At 49.1% G+C, this 20,272-nt stretch overlaps 1 protein-coding gene across 1 annotated transcript in view; it reads right to left on the minus strand.

The window, feature by feature from the left end:
* The window catches only part of EXOC3 (exocyst complex component 3), a 64,679-nt gene that overhangs the window by 28,101 nt on the left and 16,306 nt on the right, over positions 1-20,272 (minus strand). Inside the window, exons 5-6 of the mRNA XM_088442308.1 lie at positions 12,398-12,515; positions 11,703-11,828 (exon numbers count right to left, since the gene is read on the minus strand). Coding sequence (XP_088298434.1) covers positions 11,703-11,828; positions 12,398-12,515 — 244 coding nt within the window. The remainder of the gene's footprint in view (positions 1-11,702; positions 11,829-12,397; positions 12,516-20,272) is intronic.

Below are 20,272 nucleotides of genomic sequence, written 5' to 3' on the forward strand. Positions count from 1 at the left end.
TCGGTAGTACTAATATACGTTTCTGTTCAAGAGTACTGCAGCTGTCCATGTTCAAAATGCAAAGATTCTAAATATCACGTGGCCACAAACAGATTTATATATTTATGTCCTTCGGGTCTGATTCATTACCGATCGCAACAGCGATTACGCACGTAGTCGGCAGATTGTTGCGTTCTGCACATGCATCTCAACGAGCGTGCGTGAAGGTCTCTCTGCGATCACAGTGACTACGCAGAGCGATTGACAGGAAGTGACCATTTGGGGGCGGCGAAACGCAGACGTTTCTGTGTTTGAACACCGTTACAGGGGTGTGCATAAATTAGCCACTGCAATGGCTTACGCAGCTTGTGTACTGACTGCGTGCAACGAGCTTAGCAATTTCTAAGTAGAAATGTGGGGGGATGGAAGGGCAATCAGCGGAAGCCCAACAGGGATGAAGATCCCGATCGCTAATTGAGGCAAGTACCGGTAACCTTACCCCCTATCCAGGTGGGTGCCTAACCATAACCCCACCTTCCCCTAGCCTAAACCTAACCCTCCCTTCGTTCGGTATGCCGGGCGTCGGGCTGTCGGCGTAGGTCTAATGACAGGTGTCATGATTTCGATGCCTGTCATTAGTACCTTGCCGGGATGCCGGCGGTCGGCATTTCGACCGTCGGCTTCCTGACTGCATCCCATGGAAGGGATGGGATATGACTGGCGCACTGGCTATATGACCTCGTACAAAGAAATATTAAATATTCGGAAATGATGGATAGATTACAGTGGTAAGTAATATATGACAAAGGAAAATAAAGAAGTTCACAGAGTTGCTCCCATGAGAGTAAGTAGAGTATTCGAGGGAAGAGGAGAAGAAAGGCAGTACTCTCTTTGTTGGGGCATTAATCCATCATAAATAAGATTGATTCATAAATAAGTATGATTTAATTAAAACTTTACTTTTATTAAATATTCAAAAGAGTGATAAGGAGCAGACGTACTCACATACAGGTTGAGTCTACCATATCCAAAATGCTTGGGACCAGGGGTATTATGGATAACGGAATATTCCGTATTTTGGAATATTTGCATATCATAATGAAATATCTTGGGAATAGGACCCAATATACACACAGAATGCATTTATGTGTTATATAATATGAGATATGGTAAGAACTTACCCTTGTTATCTCTATTTCTACGAAGTCCATAGGGTTCCACAGGATACCTCGGGGTATAGGTGATGACGTCAGGCATCGGGCACCATAGAGTTAAGTTTTCAGCCTCCCAGGATGCACTAGGGTCCCCCTCCTATACCATGCCCCCGAGCCAAGACATCTCAGTTACGTACCAAGCCATAGGCCGGAGGAGGAGAAGGAAGAGAGAGAAAAAAGATCTGGACACACACAAGAATCACATTCTCACCAGAGGGAGACGGAAAAACCGGTGACCAGAATAAAGCCCATCTGCAGCACAGGTGCGACAGGGCGGGAGTCCTGTGGAACCCATGGACTTCGTAGAAATAGAGATAACATGGGTAAGTTCTTACCATATCTCATATTTTCTACATCAGGGTCCATAGGGTATCCACAGGATACCTTGGGGATGTCCCAAAGCAGTATCCTTTAAGGGTGGGGACGCTCCTGTGCTGAAAGGAGAATCCGCCGCCCGAAGGAAGAATCCTGAGAGGCAAAGGTGTCAAACGCGTAATACCTCACAAAGGTATGGACCGAGGTCCATGTGGCAGCCTTGCAGATCTGGACTGCAGAGGCACCACGTCAAGCAGCCCACGAAGGACCCACAGAACTAGTGGAATGAGCCCTCTCAGATGAAGGAACCGAAAGGCCTTCATGAAGATAAGCTTTTGAAATGGCCATACGAATCCAGCCTGCCAAAGTTTGCTTTGAAGCAGGCCAACCCTTTTTACGGAAGCCATAGAGGACAAACAAGGCGTCCGACTTCCTAAACAAAGAAGTGCGGTCAACATAAATCCTTAAGGCCCACACAACGTCCAAAGTGGCCTCACCCACTAAAAGCTCAGGTGAGTTAAAAGCCGGCACAACGATTTCCTCGTTGATGTGAAAACTGGAAACAAACTTTAGGAAGGAAACCAGGACGAGTTCGCAGCACCGCCCTGTTCCTATGAAAAATCAGAAAAGGGGGTCTACAGGAGAGCGCCCCTAAGTCAGAAACATGTCTGGCCGAAGCAATGGCCAGAAGGAAAATTGTTTTAGCTGTCAGCCATTTGAGGTCCACTGAGCCCAGTGGTTCAAACGGCGGTCCCTGGAGAGCCCTCAGGACCACAGCTAAATACCAAGGCGCCACCGGTGGAACAAAAGGTGGCTGAATTCTGAGAACACCTTGCATAAAGGTACGCACATCGGGGATTGCAGCAATCCTACGATGGAACCAGACAGACAGGGCAGACACCAGCACCTTCAGAGACGCAAGGCGAAGCCCATGGTCCAGTCCCGCCTGTAGGAAAGCTAACACTCTAGACAGACGGAACTCCAGAGGAGCATAACCTCTCGGCCGACACCACTGGAAGAACGTATGCCACACACGATGGAATATCCATGCAGAAGATGGTTTCCGAGCTCTTAGCATAGTTTGCACTACAGAGCTAGAAAACCCCCTGGACCTTAACATGGCCGTCTCAACAGCCATGCCGTCAAAGAGAGCAGAGTCAGGTCCGGGTGAAGACAAAGACAAGGACCCTGTGACAGGAGGTCCGGGCGTAACGGCAACAGCAGAGGAATGTCCACGGACAGTCCCTGGAGGTCTGAGAACCAGTGCCTCCGGGGCCACGCGGGAGCTATCAACAGGAGCGTCCCTCCTTCCTGTTTGAATTTCCGGATTACCCGAGGAAGAAGGGAAAACGGAGGAAACAGATAAGCAAACCGGAACGTCCACCGGATGGACAGAGCATCCACCAGAGACGCCTTTTCGTCTCTTGTGCGAGACCCGTACACCGGCAACTTGTTGTTGTGCCGTGACGCCATGAGGTCGATCTCTGGAAGACCCCACCTGTCCACCAGCAGTTGAAAGACGGTCTGGTGCAGAGACCATTCCCCTGGATGAACGTCCTAGCGACTAAGAAAATCCGCCTCCCAGTTTAGAACTCCCGGGATGAATACTGCTGATATGGCCGGGAGATTGCGCTCCGCCCAAACCAGGATTCGGGACACCTCTACGAGAGCCGCCCGACTTCGGGTTCCTCATTGCCGATTTATGTAGGCCACGGTGGTAGCGTTGTCCGACTGGACCTGCACTGGGTGACCTTGGAGAACCCAATGTGCCTGCTGGAGAGCATTGAACACCGCGCGGAGCTCCAAGATGTTTATTGGAAGCTCTGTTTCCGCCCGAGTCCACCTGCCCTGGAACAAGTGTGGACCCGTGACTGCTCCTCAGCCCCGAAGACTAGCGTCCGTTGTCAACAGGACACAATTCGCCACCCAGAACGGATGACCCCTGTTGAGATGGGTCGTCTGCAACCACCAGGCTAGGGACAGGCGAACCTCCGGAGTGAGCACCATCATCTGGGATTTTAGACTCGGAGGCAGTCCATTCCATTTGGACAGGATCAATTGCTGCAGAGGTCGGGAGTGAAACTGGGCATATTCCACCATGTCGAATACAGACACCATGGAGCACAGTAACCTCATCGCCGAGTGCAGAGACACCCGGCGATTCTGCAGACAACTGCGCACCCTCAACTGCAAGGCAGAGATCTTTTCCCCCGTCACAAAGATCTTTGCTGTCCGGAGTCCAATAAGGCTCCAAGGTGCAGAATCTGCTGAGACGGGATCAGGGTGGACTTCTGCCAGTTTATCAACCAGCCGTGCCGTTGCAGTACCGCAATGGTCAGGTCCAAGTGGCGTAGAAGGATCTCTGGAGATCCTGCCACCAACAGAAGGTCGTCCAAGTACGGTAACATGCGGACTCCCTGCAGCCGCAGGGAAGCCGCCATGACCGCCATCACCTTGGTGAAAACACGTGGTGCTTTTGCCAGCCCAAAAGGTAACGCCCGGAACTGAAAGTGGTCGTTGCGGATTGCAAACCTGAGGAACGGTTGATGGCGTAAAAGAATAGGGACATGCAGGTAAGCGTCCTGTATGTCCAACACACCATATAATCCCCTGGTTCCAGCGCCAGAATGATGGACCGTAGGGTCTCCATCCGAAACCTCGGCACCCGCAAAGACTTGTTGAGTGCTTTGAGGTTGAGGATCGGACGATACGACCCATTGGGTTTCTGCACCAAAAACAGATTGGAATAGAAACCCTGGCCCTTCTGGGAGAATGGAACAGGCACTATAACTCCAGCCTGGAGCATAGTGTGCAAAACCTTCCGCAGTTCCAAGGCTTTGTTCCGTCTGATGGAAGACCCGTGGTGAAGAATCGAGACTGAGGCCTGTGCCGAAAGGAGAGGGCGTACCAGTGAGAAACCACCTCGAGAACCCAAGTGTCTGTCGTGGTAACCGACCAACACTGGGCGAACTGCAGCAGGCGGCCTCCCACTTTGGGATCCCCCAAAGGGAGGCCCGGACCATCAGGCCGCAGGCTTGTCATCTGGCTTAGGGGCCGGACGTCTGGTACTTCAGGCCTGCTTCCGGGGCTTGGCCGATTTTTTGGGGCCAGCCTGTCGGGGAAAGGACTATGCTTTAGGCCTACCCTGGCCCTATAAGGACGACGTACCTGAACTGGAAGGAACTGCAGCAGACGGGAGACATGCAGATTTGGCAGCCGCCAGCGTGGCTACAATTTTGTCCAGGTCCGGACCAAATAGGACTTCTCCATTAAAAGGCAAAGCTTTCAAGCCCTTTTTGGAATCAGCGTCCGCCTTCCAAGATCGCAAACATAAGGTGCGACGAGCAGCTACAGCTGCCGAAGAAATCCGAGGCGCCAGGGTACTGATATCCAAGGCCACTTCATTGATATAAGTGGCCGAATCCCGGAGATTGCCTATCAACTCGATCTGTTCAGCCGAACAGTCGGAATCGAAAGACGCCACCAAACTATCAGCCCAGCGCTCCATAGCTCTGGCTACCCAACAAATGGCCATAGCCGGCCTAGCTGCCCCCCCCGCAAGGGAATAAACGGACTTTAGGCAGATCACCTTACGGTCCGTAGCATCCTTCAGGGAAGACATGGAGGGCATAGGCAATGTGGCACTACGGACTAGGCGTGTCACATGAGAATCCACCTGTGGAGGGGATTCCCACTTAGAAAAATTATTATCCGCAAACGGATAAGCCACCGTCAAGCGTCTCTGAGGCTGATACCGTTTGCCAGGATGTTTCCACGCCTCCTCTAAATGGTCCACTAACTGACCCGAAAGAGGAAACACTGTGGCATATTTAGACTTGGACACCGGAGGATCTTCACCCTCAATCACTAAAGCTGTGCGGACCGCCCGAATAAGTCCAGGAATATACACCTTGGACCTAGCATTCGATTCTTTAGTACGGAGAGGTTCCTGGTCAGAAAGATCCAGAATCTCCCCATCATCATAAGGAGCGGACAGACACGCCATGGGCGCTTATGTGGCCTCAACACAGACTCCCCTTGTAACACGTCCGACAGAGAATTAACCCACGCAGGCTCCTGAGAGACCTGGGGAGGGGAAATAGGGAGACTTTGCGGTACCATCAATTGTCTCGGGAAACCCTGCATGGGTGACGACACCACTGACTGCTGGGACAATCCCATCTGTGGGAACGCAGGCTGCGGAGCTAACTGGCCCACGAGGGTTGTAAGCGATTTGGTGAAACAAGCCCAGGACGGCTCCTGTGCCGGGGCCGTGACAGTAATTGGCCGCGCCAATAAATAACACTGCCGACATAGCCCCTCCGCGCTACCCTCCCCCTCCGCTATTGGTACCTTACACGTAGTACACAAAAGCTGGAGAGGAAAGTCACTCTCAGACATGATGGTAAGTATGTGTCCCCTCTCACTGATACTTGTTAGTATAGTGTGAGACCACCCTGCAATCACCGCACCGCAAGGGCTTTAGCAGAAAAAGATCAGGGACAGTGAAAAGGCTGACAGTAGAAAATGAAAGTACAGGCAGCAGCGTTAGCAGAAGTCACATACAAGTCACATACAATGCAAAGAAAATCAATTCCTGCACTATCAGCGCTGATACTCAACTACGTAGACACAGAGCCTGGTAGGACACAGCTCTGCATACACAGACATGAACCCAACGGAGGAGAGGTATGCCGGGGGACCCAGACCGCGATGCCACCGCTCCAAAGCTTCCAGCAGCGTTCGCCATGCGTCTTGAAAGATGGCCACCGAGGAGCATAGAGGCCGGCCTGGGGGAGGAGCGCTGCCACAGGGCCAGTCAGCACAGTGCAGAGAGGGCTGTGTGCAGCGGGGGAGGCGCCGGCTGTCTACAGGGAAGGCGCGCTTCCCTGGCATGCAATTGACCCCTGGGATGCCGCAGCGCTACCGCTCAGCCGCGGTCCGCTGTCCCAGGGGGGTGGTGGAAGCGCAGGTTAGGTACCTGGCTCCACGCTGCAGCCAGTCCCCAGGGAGCCCCCTGCCTGGGGACTCTGGACCATGTTTCAGCAGGGTCCCACCGCGGGACCCCGCTGCTTACCTGCTGCCCCCTTGGATCCGGCCATGGTCCCAAACATCTGGGGTCACCACTAGCTGTGACCCCAGATGCTTACCAGCATCCCCGGATCGGTACCGGCGGGGGTGTAGGGAAGACAGCATGGACGTCAGCACTACTGTCCATGCTGTACTTCCAGATGTGCAGCCACAGCTGCATTGAAGAAAACTTCAGGGGCTCTTCTTAGCCCCCCTCTAACAGGTGCATCCGACTTCGGCCGGACACCAAACGAAACTGAGATGCCTTGGCTCGGGGGCGGGGTATAGGAGGGGGACCCTAGTGCATCCTGGGAGGCTGAAAACTTAACTCTATGGTGCCCGATGCCTGACGTCATCACCTATACCCCGAGGTATCCTGTGGATACCCTATGGACCCTGATGTAGAAACACCTTATACACAGCCTGCAGGTAATTTCATACAATATTTTCAACAATTTTGTGGCTCAAGCCAAGTTTGTGTACAGAAATTAACTTCATTTATGTTTCATATACACCTTATACACACAGCATGAGGTAATGTTATACAATATTAATAATATGTGCCTTAGACAAAGTTTGTGTACACTGACCCATCAAAAATCAAAGGTTTCATTATCTCAGTCATGCCAAAATTATTCCGTATTTCGGAATATTTGGATATGGGAGACTCAACCTGTATAATATGAAACTAACACAACATACAAACATAGAATGACACCATCTGGGTCAAAATCAAAGTCAGGTATTATGTTTTAAGAGGATTATCTCACAAAAATTCAAATCAGGAATAGTCAATAAAAATGGTGTGGATATACAGTATTAGATATGATCCAATCATTAGACAGTGGTGTGATACTCCACCACCATCCCCTGGCGATAATATATAGTATAATAACATACAATGTGATAAGAACTGATTCTGAATAATAAATTAACAGCAGTCACCACGGCGATATATTAAATAAACCATGAATCTGGAATGTAAATGCGGCTTCAGACAAAGTAATCAGCTTCAGGCTCAAAATACTAGTAAAAAGCAAAAATTTTGCTACTAGCGGCTTTAGTGAATTTAGATACAGCTTAAGACAAAATAATCATCTTCATACTAAAGACACTGTAAAAATACAATAGGTCATAGTTTAAATGCACAACATACAGGTTACATAATATTGTGAGTAGTCCAAACAAAGTACCATTGTATATACATGAGTTTAGGGCTTGAAGAAGAGAGCTGACTGACCAGTAAATGAGAAGCGTGTATCTTAGACAGAGATCAGTGTGATCAGATATTCTTGTGGAAGAAAATAAATAGAAAAAAGAGTTAACTCCTATTAGCCTCACTGGAGAAGGTGGCTGCTGCACATCACATGTCTAATACAGTGGATGATGCGTAAGGGAACCTGTATGGAGTATAAGGAGGTAAGTAAGATACCGGCATCTGCTGTTGGGCCGTCCTGCACACGTCCGTCTGTTACCAGGTATTGCAGACAGGAGGTGTTGATTCCGAGGGTCAATGAGAGTGTCAGAAAGGTAGTGACAGGACAAGGGGGGAAGGGAGGAGAGCTGGGTAAGGCTGCCACTACCCAAGGTGTGTGCTATGCACAGTGAACTCTAGGTGAGCAAGCCTATGTCCAGTCCCCACCCCCAGAAAAGAGGCAGTGTACAGGGCAAATGTCAAGTTAAAAAACTCTATATATGCTCCAAAGGATCATATATCAGGCGCACTTTAATAAAATTAATTACAAACAGCTGATTCAGCAGCTCTCAAGAAGGAGCGTTTGGGGACACTCCACAAACAGAAATAACAAGCAAGATCACAATAAAGTAATATGAATGAGAGCGCTACAGTATAATCAATATTTATTAAAGCATTTATTACTCTAAACAGCAATTAGCAATAATAAAAACAATAAAGTGCATAAAGCCTATAAGGCTCAATCATATAAAAATATCAAGAGATATATGATCTATACCAGCTACTGTATACAAGAAAGAAAAAAAAAAAAAAAAAAGTATTTTTAAAGGAAAAAATCATCCATAATCAGTTCAATGAACAATTATATTCCCAGTTAAATGGCACAGTGATGATTTATTTGTAAATCCAGGTATCTAGCAATTTAATTAGGAATCCTGAAAATTAAGTTCTGCTGACTGCCGCCCGCTCGCCGACTAGGCAGAGAAACAGGCTAAATGCAACTCATGATGACAGTGCCTCCAGGGCATGTATTGCAGGAGATTCCGCTTATCAGCACTCACTTGCCGGCGTACTCACAGTCTCTGTCCGGTTTTAGTGTATAGGATCACCCGTCTCAAGCTCCCAGGTTCAGCTGTGAGATGCAGTGCCACTTGTGCCGCGGTCTCAATATTTGATGTCGATGTAAATGGAGTCAGCCTCAAACTTCATCAACTGATGCACAGGGAAAATAATAGCTAGTATATCCGAGTCCTTAAAGCGTTTCGGTTTCATCAGAAGGTACCGTTGATGAAACCGTTATAATTACAAGAACGGAGAAACACGTTAAGAACTTAATTTTCAGGATTCCTAATTAAATTGCTAGATACCTGGATTTACAAATAAATCATCACTGTGCCATTTAACTGGGAATATAATTGTTCATTGAACTGATTATGGATGATTTTTTCCTTTAAAAAGACTCTTTTTTTCTTTCTTGTATAGCTGGTATAGGCTTTATGCACTTTATTGTTTTTATTATTGCTAATTGCTGTTTAACGTAATAAATGCTTTAATAAATATTGATTATACTGTAGCGCTCTCATTCATATTACTTTATTGTGATATTGCTTGTTATCAAATGTCAAGTTCTTTGTTCTCAGGCTGCCTGTTGCATGTGCAGCGCAGGCTGAGTCAGGAGAATGAAAACCAGACCAGTGCCTGTAAAAAGAAAATAGTACCTTGAAAGACGCTGATTGCCGGGTGACAGACTGAGGAGGGTCACGGCAGTGCCTATGTCCCTCCAAGAAGGGTCAGACGTACATTTTGCCATGCATGGGGCTTTCTCAATGAATGAAAGATAAAGCAACCACAGATTCTGTTAGTATAATTAAAAATCACTCAAACCAGTAGCAACAATGTATATAATAAATGAATTATATCTTTATTAAGACAAAGCAGCCAATGCTTATAAATTCAATAAGAGCAATAAAACACACATGTAAATAATGAAATTGCATGTAAATAATGGTTCCTAAAATGTATGAATATAGAGTCCCAGACTTTTGAACAACATTTGGTGAAACCCTCTGAAGAATTCCTCCATACACAAATATATTTTTTTAACTGATGTTGATTAGTTCATCATCCGGTATAAAAGTTACAAAGTAATAAATGGGTGTCGATATTACCTTCCGTATAGTTGGATCAGACCCAGATCTGGGTACATGACCACAATGTGGATGATGGTTACCGTGGCTGAAGATGGCAGACCTACCGATCTCGACCCAGCTGACGATGGAGATGCAGAGGGGAGTGGGTGGTCGCTCTAGTGCTCCAGGTCCGGCACAGGAGGGGCAAAACAATGTACTCCGTGCTCTATGAGTGAATGGGTCGTCTGACCAAGATGCACGTGCTCTACCCGGCCAGCGGGGAGACTTGGGAAGAATTGAATGACGCCGCTCTGAGGCTCCGTGTCAGGGGGAAAGGAACAGAGGGCTCTGCGTCCCGGATGGGTATGGAGGATATTCCACTGCAAGCTGATAGAATGGCTTGAAGCTTGCCAGGCACGGTGTGTAGACGTGCAGAGAGAGCCAGTGATGAGACTCCAGGAATCAAAAACCGGGTAGATGTAGCAAAATCAAGCACCAACGCGTTTCAACGTCCTTCTGACGCCTTTTTCACCTTTTCACCCGCTGGCCGGGTAGAGCACGTGCATCTTGGTCAGACGACCCATTCACTCATAGAGCACGGAGTACATTGTTTTGCCCCTCCTGTGCCGGACCTGGAGCACTAGAGCGACCACCCACTCCCCTCTGCATCTCCATCGTCAGCTGGGTCGAGATCGGGAGGTCTGCCATCTTCAGCCACGGTAACCATCATCCACATTGTGGTCATATACCCAGATCTGGGTCTGATCCAACTATACGGAAGGTAATATCGACACCCATTTATTACTTTGTAACTTTTATACCGGATGATGAACTAATCAACATCAGTTCAAAAAATATATTTGTGTATGGAGGAATTCTTCAGAGGGTTTCACCAAATGTTGTTCAAAAGTCTGGGACTCTATATTCATACATTTTAGGAACCATTATTTACATGCAATTTCATTATTTACATGTGTGTTTTATTGCTCTTATTGAATTTATAAGCATTGGCTGCTTTGTCTTAATAAAGATATAATTCATTTATTATATACATTGTTGCTACTGGTTTGAGTGATTTTTAATTATACTAACAGAATCTGTGGTTGCTTTATCTTTCATGTACTTTTTATTGAGTGGGACTGACTACCCCACACAACCACATTGAATCTGTTCAGTAAATATCAACCCCTCAGCGCTTGGGCTGTATCTTGGGCTTTCTCAATGAATGCCTGTCTTAGTATGGTCAGACCTTGTGCAACTGTGCGTGATGCTGCAATGGTACTCGATGTTACCGATGGTTTCGCTGTTTTGTTAAGTATTTCGGATGTGGGTGTCCTTATGTTAGGTTGCGACGGCATTACGATTGCAAACATTACCATATTTTAGCAGTGGATCTGCATGCGATTATGGAGCTGCAATAACGATCCGTAACGAATCAGACAGTTAGTGAGAGCAGAGGGGTTTATATAAGCATAACTGCAGAAGCTCTAGTCTTTGCTGGGCCTTTACCATTGCATAGTGGTGGCTACTACAAACATGCTTTAGGAAGTGAATAGTCAGGTTTATTGCAGCACATATTGGCCTTTTTTTCCTGCATGAAAAATAATACCCTGATGACAGACAGCTGCTCAATAAAACATGGGCTTTCACCTGTTAATCATGGTCAGTTTTCTGCTTTGTTAATTGTCCTGGAGGTTGCTTGAAACCCCATTGCACTGCTTAGCTTACTTCAATGATTACCAGCTCACTCCCTCATTAATCCATCTCTATGACACAGACAAAATGACCAACATCAGTTACCTGGAAAACAATAGATGGTAGTGTGGTCTGGTAGTACCCATCCTGATCCGCTTCAGGCTCTGAGTTTTTATTCCAATCCTTTTTGTCTGTCTCTAATGCTTTTCTCAGCCAAGCAATGATATTGGACTAAAGAAATTAAAAAAATGAAATAAGGCAAAAGTAATATTTGTAGCAGCTTAAAATTAAATATCATCCCTAACACAACCTAACACGCCAGAATTTACTACAAGACAGTGAGTAGCTACTGTAAAGCTACCCATACACAGTGCGATATGCACCTTGCTATGTGACATGCGATCCGACAACAGACATATCGGGCGGTCCCCACACACGGAGCGATCGGGTGGCCGACCGCCCGATATGCCAGCACCCCCACCCGCATAGCACTGCATGGGATCCTACATCGCATCCCCAGATCAAGTGAACACGCAGTAAGATCTGGAGGTGCGATGGAAGGCTCCACGGGAGTGTCCACTGGCCGATATCATGCTCACACACGGTACGATACAGCAGCGATATCATACCAATCTGTTGGATCGGCTGCTATATTGCATCGTGTATCGTGTACAGCCTTAAATGAATGACGACCAATAAAAATAGTTGGCTAACAATCAAATGCCTCTGACAACTGCCCATATATTAACATTAGGTAATGGGAAAGACATGAAAGCTCTTCTACAGGTAGCATTACTTACTTGGAGAGTTGCCATATACATATGAAGAAGCTGGTCCACTACTTTTTGGGAGAGAAGTGGACTCATTGACTTCACATCTACTTCAGGAATTAGTTCTGCATTCCCCATCATTTCTGAACTGTAAGGGCAGAACAAAACTTGTTCATTTAGGTAAGAATTCAAAAGGAAATAGTAACAGTGTGAATGAGGTTAAATATATAAACACTATAAAAATAGGAGTTTTTCCAAATGTTGTTACAGATGTATCTTCTAACATTGTTTCTTCAGTAATGTCAAAAAGCCCCTCTTGGTACGCCAGGTTACGTGCCGCTCTGCTAGCGCCAAGTATCTTTTTTGCCCACAAATGCATCTTAGTGACGACTAGGCTGCACCAGCAGACTGTGCTGATTAATTTTATATGTGACACTTATATATCTCTGTGTGCCAGAGTCTGAATCGTTATACAAAGTGCTATGGATGGAGCGGCTTTTAACCAACGCCAAGTTCCGTAGCGTTTCATTAACAGACTCAGTCACACAGATATACAAGTGTCGCATATCAAGTTAATCACTTTTGATAAAGCTGCATGTTATGTCAGCGAAACATGTTAGGTGGGACTATTTGACCACAATATTCAGACACCAATCGGCGGTGGCCTGGTCATGGATTTTTTGTGAAGTTATCATTTAATTCACCTGGAATAACCATCTATAACTACCTCTGGGAGCACCAACACTTAACATAATATAATGGTGGGGACAACTACTCTGCATGGACTAGGATCTGCAAAAGAACCCCAGATTCACAGGCATGGTCTGGTAATATACCATAATAACTGGACAGTTCTCCCTAAAAATGGTGGCAGCTGCCAATTATATTAAGATATATCCAGGAATTAACATCTACACAACCACAGAAATTGGTCCAACTACAGCATGTATTTGGGGGTCAATGACGTCTGCTATGCGATCAGTGTATCTTTTATATATAAATGTATGTCTTTTTTTGTGCAGTAAGGATTAAAGTACACCTTTTACATTTTACATTAAGTATTGTCTTTGATTTTTCCTCATAGCGCTGTTATCAGAAACAGTGCAAACAAAGCTTGATAAAAAGCTCAGAAGACTTAGCGGATTATTAGTGTTCATTCTAGCACCCTGCATCTGTCACAACCCGTGTAGTTCCTCTTTCCTGCTTGGGATGTCGCTCCCTGCTCTGGTGCTTCTAGCAAACTCTAGTCTGTATATCTTTTTTGCATCAGCTGAGCGGGGTGCTAGCACCAAAGCAGAGAGTGACACCCCAGGCAGGAAAGAGGAGCTGCACGGGTTGTGACAGGTGCAGGGTGCTAGAATTAATACTATGTAATAGATGTCTATTTCATGGAGCCGGCTGTTTTTTTGTGAGATTGCGGCTAAATTTAAAGCAATCTGTTATAAGGCTGATTCTGCCATATAACGGAGTGCGTCTTTAAATTTAGCTCCAATCTCACATTAAAAACAGACAGCTCCATGAAATCGACACCTATTACATAACCCCCTTGGAGTACAAAACATTACAGGAGATGGGATATAAGCTATATAATCATAGTTGCATATGCAGTCATAATACCACAGAAGAAGGATTTCCAAATGTAGTGTCCTATATACGACTTATATGGATACAGCTAACACACATCAATTGCTAACAAATATACATCAGGCAGATGTCAGTTCATCTGCAGGCAGTGCACGTTATATGTAAATGTGTCCAACACAGTGGACACGGGCTGCTGTTCAAGGCCAAATATCCTAACCTCACTGTCTGACAGTCCAAGGCTACAATAATTGTTGCCAGTCAATTTTAAAATTAAACTTAAGGATAAAACAAGAGATATGGTAAGAACTTACCTTTGTTATCTCTGTCTCTACGAAGTTCATAGGGTCCACAGGGTTGACCTTGGGGTACAGCTGGATCTGGATCCACAGGCACCACGCAGTTAAAGCTTTGCTGCTCCCAGGATGCACTTGGGTCCATCCTCCTCTATACCCCGCCCCCGAGCCACAGGCACCTCAGTTGGTAAGCAGCCAAGGCCGGAGGAGGAGACTAAACAGAGAGAAGGAAGACTGGAACACACAAGAAACCATACTCACAGAAATGGGAGACGGAAAACCGGTGACCACAGCCCATATGAAGCCAGGTGCGTCAGGGCGGACGCCCTGTGGACCCTATGGACTTCGTAGAAACAGAGATAACAAAGGTAAGTTCTTACCATAGCTCTTGTTTTCTACTTCAGGGTCCATAGGGGGTCCACAGGGTTGACCTTGGGGATGTCCCAAAGCAGTTCAACTAAGGACGGGGATGCTCCTGTGCTGAAAGGAGAACCCGGCGCCCAAAGGATGCATCCTGAGAGGCGAAGGTGTCAAACGCATAAAACCTCAAAAACGTCTGAATTGAAGACCAAGTGGACGCCTTACACAGCTGAACAGCAGAGGCGCCACGTCTAGCAGCCCAAGAGGGACCCACAGAACGAGTGGAATGAGCTTTAACAGAGGCTGGCACAGGCAAACCCTCCTGTGTATAAGCCTCACAAATAACGGAAAAAAGCCAACGGGTTAACGTTAGTTTGTTGGCAGGCCAACCCCTCTTGTGAAAACCAAAGAGGACAAACAATGAATCAGACTTCCCAACCGAAGCAGTCTGGTCCACATAGATTCTAAGCACCCGGACTACATCTAAGGAAGCCTCACCAGCTGAAAGATCAGGTGACTGAAAAGCTGGCACAACAAGTTCCTGATTGATGTGGAACTTTGAGACCACTTTAGGCAAAAACTCAGGACGAGTGCGGAGCACCACTCTGTCCTGGTGAAAAATCAGAAAAGTAGGCCGACAGGAAAGCGCCCCCAATTCTGACACCCTCCTGGCAGAAGCAATCGCCAGGAGAAAAACGGTCTTAAACGTCAGCCACTTGAGTTCCACTGACTCCAGAGGCTCAAAAGGAGGACCCTGCAGGACCCGTAGCACCACCGCCAAGTCCCAAGGAGCCACAGGAGGCTGGATCCTGAGAACACCTTGGAAAAAGGTGTGAACATCTTGCAGTGTAGCAATCCATCGTTGGAACCACACGGACAAAGCGGACACATGAACCTTCAGAGAGGCAAGGCGTAAGCCGAGGTCCAAACCTGATTGAAGAAATTCCAAGATTCTAGAAACTCGGAACACCTGAGGATCATAGCTTCTGGACTCACATCACTGAAAGTAAGTGCGCCACACCCTGTGGTAAATCCATGCGGAAGCAGGCTTGCGTGCCCTGAGCATGGTACCAATAACCGAACTGGAGAAGCCCCGAGACCTCAAGATGGCTGTCTCAAGAGCCACGCCGTCAAAGACAGCCGACCCAGATCCGGGTAAAGGCAGGGCCCTTGAGACAACAGGTCCCGACGCTGAGGAAGAAGGTACGGAGCGTCGATGGAGAGGCTCCTCAGATCGGAGTACCAAGGACGTCTGGGCCACGCCGGAGCCACCAGCACGAGCGTGCCGCCGTACTGCTTGAATTTCCGCAAGACCCGAGGAAGTAGGGATATCGGAGGAAACAGATACGCCAGGTGAAACGTCCATTTCACCGACAGCGCGTCTACCAGACATGCGCCTGCGTCTCCTGTCCTTGACCCGTAAACGGGCAACTGGTGATTGTGACGGGAGGCCATCAAGTCCAGCTCCGGCAGCCCCCATCTGTCCACGAGTAGCTGAAACACCTCTGGGTGAAGCGACCATTCCCCGGGATGCATGTCGTGACGGCTTAGGAAGTCCACCTCCCAATTGAGGACTCCGGGGATGGAGACCGCCGAGATCGCTGGAATGTGGCACTCCGCCCAAGCAAGGATGCGAGACACCTCCGACATCGCTGCACGACTGCGAGTTCCTCCTTGGTGGTTGATATATGCCACCGTGGTGGCGTTGTCGGACTGCACCTAAACCGCCCTTCCGTGAAGAGCGGGGCCGGACGACTGCAGGGCCCTGTATACTGCCCGCAGTTCCAGGATGTTGATGGGGAGAAGTGCTGCTTCCGCAGACCAACGACCCTGAAGCGACAATGAGCCGGTCACTGCCCCCCAACCCCGGAGACTGGCATCCGTCGTGAGCAGGACCCAGTCCGGGATCCAAAAGGGGCGCCCCTCGACCAGATGAGCTGTCTGAAGCCACCAAGCTAAAGACTGCCGAACCTCCGGGAACAACACCAACAACTGAGAGCGGATCCGGTGAGGTAACCCGTTCCATTCCGATAAAATCAGCCCCTGCAGGGGCCGGGAATGAAACTGGGCAAATTCCACCATGTCGAATGTCGACACCATGGACCCCAGAACTCTCATAGCCAAATGGACAGACAGGCGGCAACTGCTCAGGCAACTGTGTATCCGCAGCTGTAGGGAGGAGACCTTCTCCGGAGTCAGGAAGATCCTTTGCTGACGAGAATCCAGTAGGGCTCCCAAATGAACCATCTGCTGTGATGGAATCAGGGAGGACTTTCTCCAATCTATCAACCACCCGTGCGCATGCAGGCAAGTGATCGTCAGGTGGAGATGTTGAAGCAGTACCTCCGGGGAGCTCGCCAGCAACAGGAGGTCGTCCAGATACGGCAGCAGCCGTACATTCTGGTCCGAAGATGTGCGGCCATGACTGCCATAACCTTTGTGAATACCCTCGGTGCCGTGGAGAGGCCAAAGCGTAGTGCCCGGAACTGATAATGATGCTGAAGGATAGCGAACCTCAAATACCGCTGGTGCAAAGGTGCTATCGGAACATGGAGGTAGGAGTCCTGGATATCCAGGGACACCATGTAATCCCCAGGTTCCATCGCCAGAATGATAGAACGTAACGTTTCCATACTGAATTTGGGAACTCTGAGGAATTTGTTCAGAGACTTCAAATTGAGGATAGGGCGATGAGAACCATTGGGTTTCTGCACCAGAAACAGAGTAGATAAGTACCCCGTCCCTCGTTGTGATTGAGGAACGGGAACAATGACCCCTGCTTTCAGCAAGGACTCTAGCCTCCTGAATCTGTAAAGCCTTGGTCTTGTCCTGAGAAGGACTCGTGCAGAAAAACTGGTGGGGCGGTCTGTGCCGAAAAGACAGGGCGTACCTCTGGGAGACCACTTCTCGAACCCAGGCATCCGTAGTGGTATTGTGCCAGCACTGGGCAAATTGAAGAAGTCGGCCTCCCACTCTGGGGTCCCCCAGAGGGAGGCCCGTCCCATCAGACAGAAGGTTTATCTTCCTGCTTGGAAGAAGGGCGCCTGGAACTACAAGCCTGCTTCTTGGGCTTAGAAGCGGCCTTGGTCGCCGACTGCCTCGGGAAGGACTGACCTTTGGCCTTGCCCTGAACCCGAAAGGACCGAAAGGCAGAGCTCCGTACCTTGGTAGGTGCAGAAGCCGAAGGGAGGAAGGCTGATTTAGACTTAGCCAGAGTATCCACTATTTTGTCCAAGTCTGGACCAAAAAGCAACTCTCCATTAAAAGGTAAGGCCTCCAGGTCCTTTTTGGAGTCTGCGTTAGCTCTCCAAGACCGCAGCCACAAGGACCGACGCGCCGACACAGCTGCCGCCGACACCCTAGGGGTCAGTAAGCTTGCATCCAACGATGCTTCCCCAATGTAGGAAGCCGCATCTCTCATTTGTCCTATTAACGCTCTCTGGATATCCGGAGCATCATCCGGAAAGGTATCCTCTAAAGCGTTGGCCCAGCTCTCGATGGCCTTAGCCACCCAAGAGATGGCCATGGACGGACGGGCCACAGCCCCAGAGAGAGAGTAGATAGACTTTAAACAAGTCTCCACTTTCCTGTCCGTGGGATCTTTCAGGGAGGAGATCGACGGCAAAGGCAACGTAGCGCTTTTAATTAAGCGGGTGACATGGGAATCCACCGCAGGCGGAGTTTCCCATTTCCTACAATGAGCCTCAGGAAAAGGATAGTTGGAAGCCAACCGTTTCTGCGGTTGGAATCTCTTGCTAGGCAACTGCCAGGCCCCCGCCATATGATCAGTCAACTGGTCGGACAGGGGAAAAACCGTCAAAGCTACTTTGGCCTTTTTAAAATTAGGGTACTTCGACCTGGGAGCCGGCGCATCCTCCTCTATATGAAGGATGGCCAGCACCGCCCTAACCAAAGCCGGCACATTAATGGAGGACATAGCCTCCACCTCCTGGGCCCCGGCATCAGAGTCAGAATCCTCATGGATCTCTCCGTCATCCGAAGACCCCTCCGTGTCCATGAACTGGACGCCTTTGGGGGCAAATCACTGTGCTACATTGACTGAAAAGCCGATGACGAGGCCGCCAGGCTCTGAAAAGAGCTGGAGAGGACATCCACCCAGGGAGGGGGTACCGTCTGAGGGTACCCCTGAAAGGGTACCACTGACTGTTGCGTCACCGTGGGAGACTGTACGACAGGCAATCCCGCATAAGGACCCACAGTCTGAGACCCGGGAGGAGACTGCACCAGGTGCGTAACCCCCGGGGAACGGGGGATGGTAGGCTGGGGCAACGACCTAGAAGGGACCGCAGTCGGGAACGCAAGCCGGTCCGCGATCAACGCCAGCACTTGCGTAAACATCGCCCAAGGAGGATTCTGCACCACCGGGGGTTTAGAGGGACCAGGTACCAGCTGGCACCACCCGCACAGACCGTCCTGAGACAAATCCACCCCATCAACCCCTGCCAAACAGCGCCGGCAGGAAAACAACACAGGAGCCACGGAGCGCTCATTCTCCTCATCAGACATGACACAATAACTTTTGCAATAAAAGTGTATCATTGAAAAGAGGTGAGGCGTAAAACACCCACGCACTCCCACGTATGCAACACAAACAGCCCACAATATGGTACTGTGTAGCACACCGCTGTATGTGACGGACCTCACAAATACTTAGATCTATATAAGTGAGGTACACAGAGAGAACACCCCTCCCCCACGCACCTGCGGGCCGTAGGAGAAGGAAAGGGATAGGTATAAGCTGACAGTAAGAATAAATAAGCACAGACAGCAGCACTAGCAAATGTCACATACCATGCAGAGAAGTTATACTCACTGCACCTTTCGCTACAATCAACCTCCCAGATTCAGTGTCTGGGAAGGCTAAAGCGCTGCGAACACAATCCGTCTGCAGGGGAGAGGTACGCAGGGGGACCGGACCATGCCCCGCCTGGGAGATCTGCGTTGCCTCTGAGAAGATGGCCACCGGAGAGCTCTGAGGAGGAGTGGCCGAAACAGGAACAGCCCAGCGACGCCAGCACGCATGAGAGAAGGCGCGCTGGGCTGAGGGGAGGAGCCGCTAAACCAGGGAAGGCTGCCTCCCCTGGCTAGCAATTAACCCCAGGGACGCTGGTTCCCTTCCAGCCATTACTCCCTGGTGGTCCAGCGGGGTATGCCACAGAGGGGGGAGCCCGCCGCCGCTACTAGAGCCGCCGGTCTGTCCCCAGAGACCGGCGGCAGAAGACTGCATTTTCCCCCGCGCAAAGCGCTGCACGCGGCTTACCTGGCCCTGTAGAATCCGGCAGCAGTCAGTGGGAGGTCCCGGAGCCACGCTTGTACTGACTCCGGGGTCCCGCTGCGATCCCCATATCAGTACTGGCGTCGCAGCGCCAGCGGGGCTGTTGGAGCGGCAGCGTGGATGTCCAGATGGACAGTCTGATGCTGCCGCTCTGAAGATATTTTTTTTTACTAATAAAATCTTCTTCTTAAAAAAATAAATAAAGCTTAGGGGCTGCTTACGCAGCCCCACTGCGCCAGGGTGACCCGACTCCGGCCGGGCACCAACTAAAACTGAGGTGCCTGTGGCTCGGGGGTGGGGTATAGAGGAGGACGGACCCAAGTGCATCCTGGGAGGAGCAAAGCTTTAACTACGTGGTGCCCGTGGATCCAG

Source organism: Taudactylus pleione, unplaced genomic scaffold (genome assembly GCF_031769625.1).
Source record: "Taudactylus pleione unplaced genomic scaffold, aTauple2 ptg000309l, whole genome shotgun sequence".
NCBI classification, from domain to species: domain Eukaryota; kingdom Metazoa; phylum Chordata; class Amphibia; order Anura; family Myobatrachidae; genus Taudactylus; species Taudactylus pleione.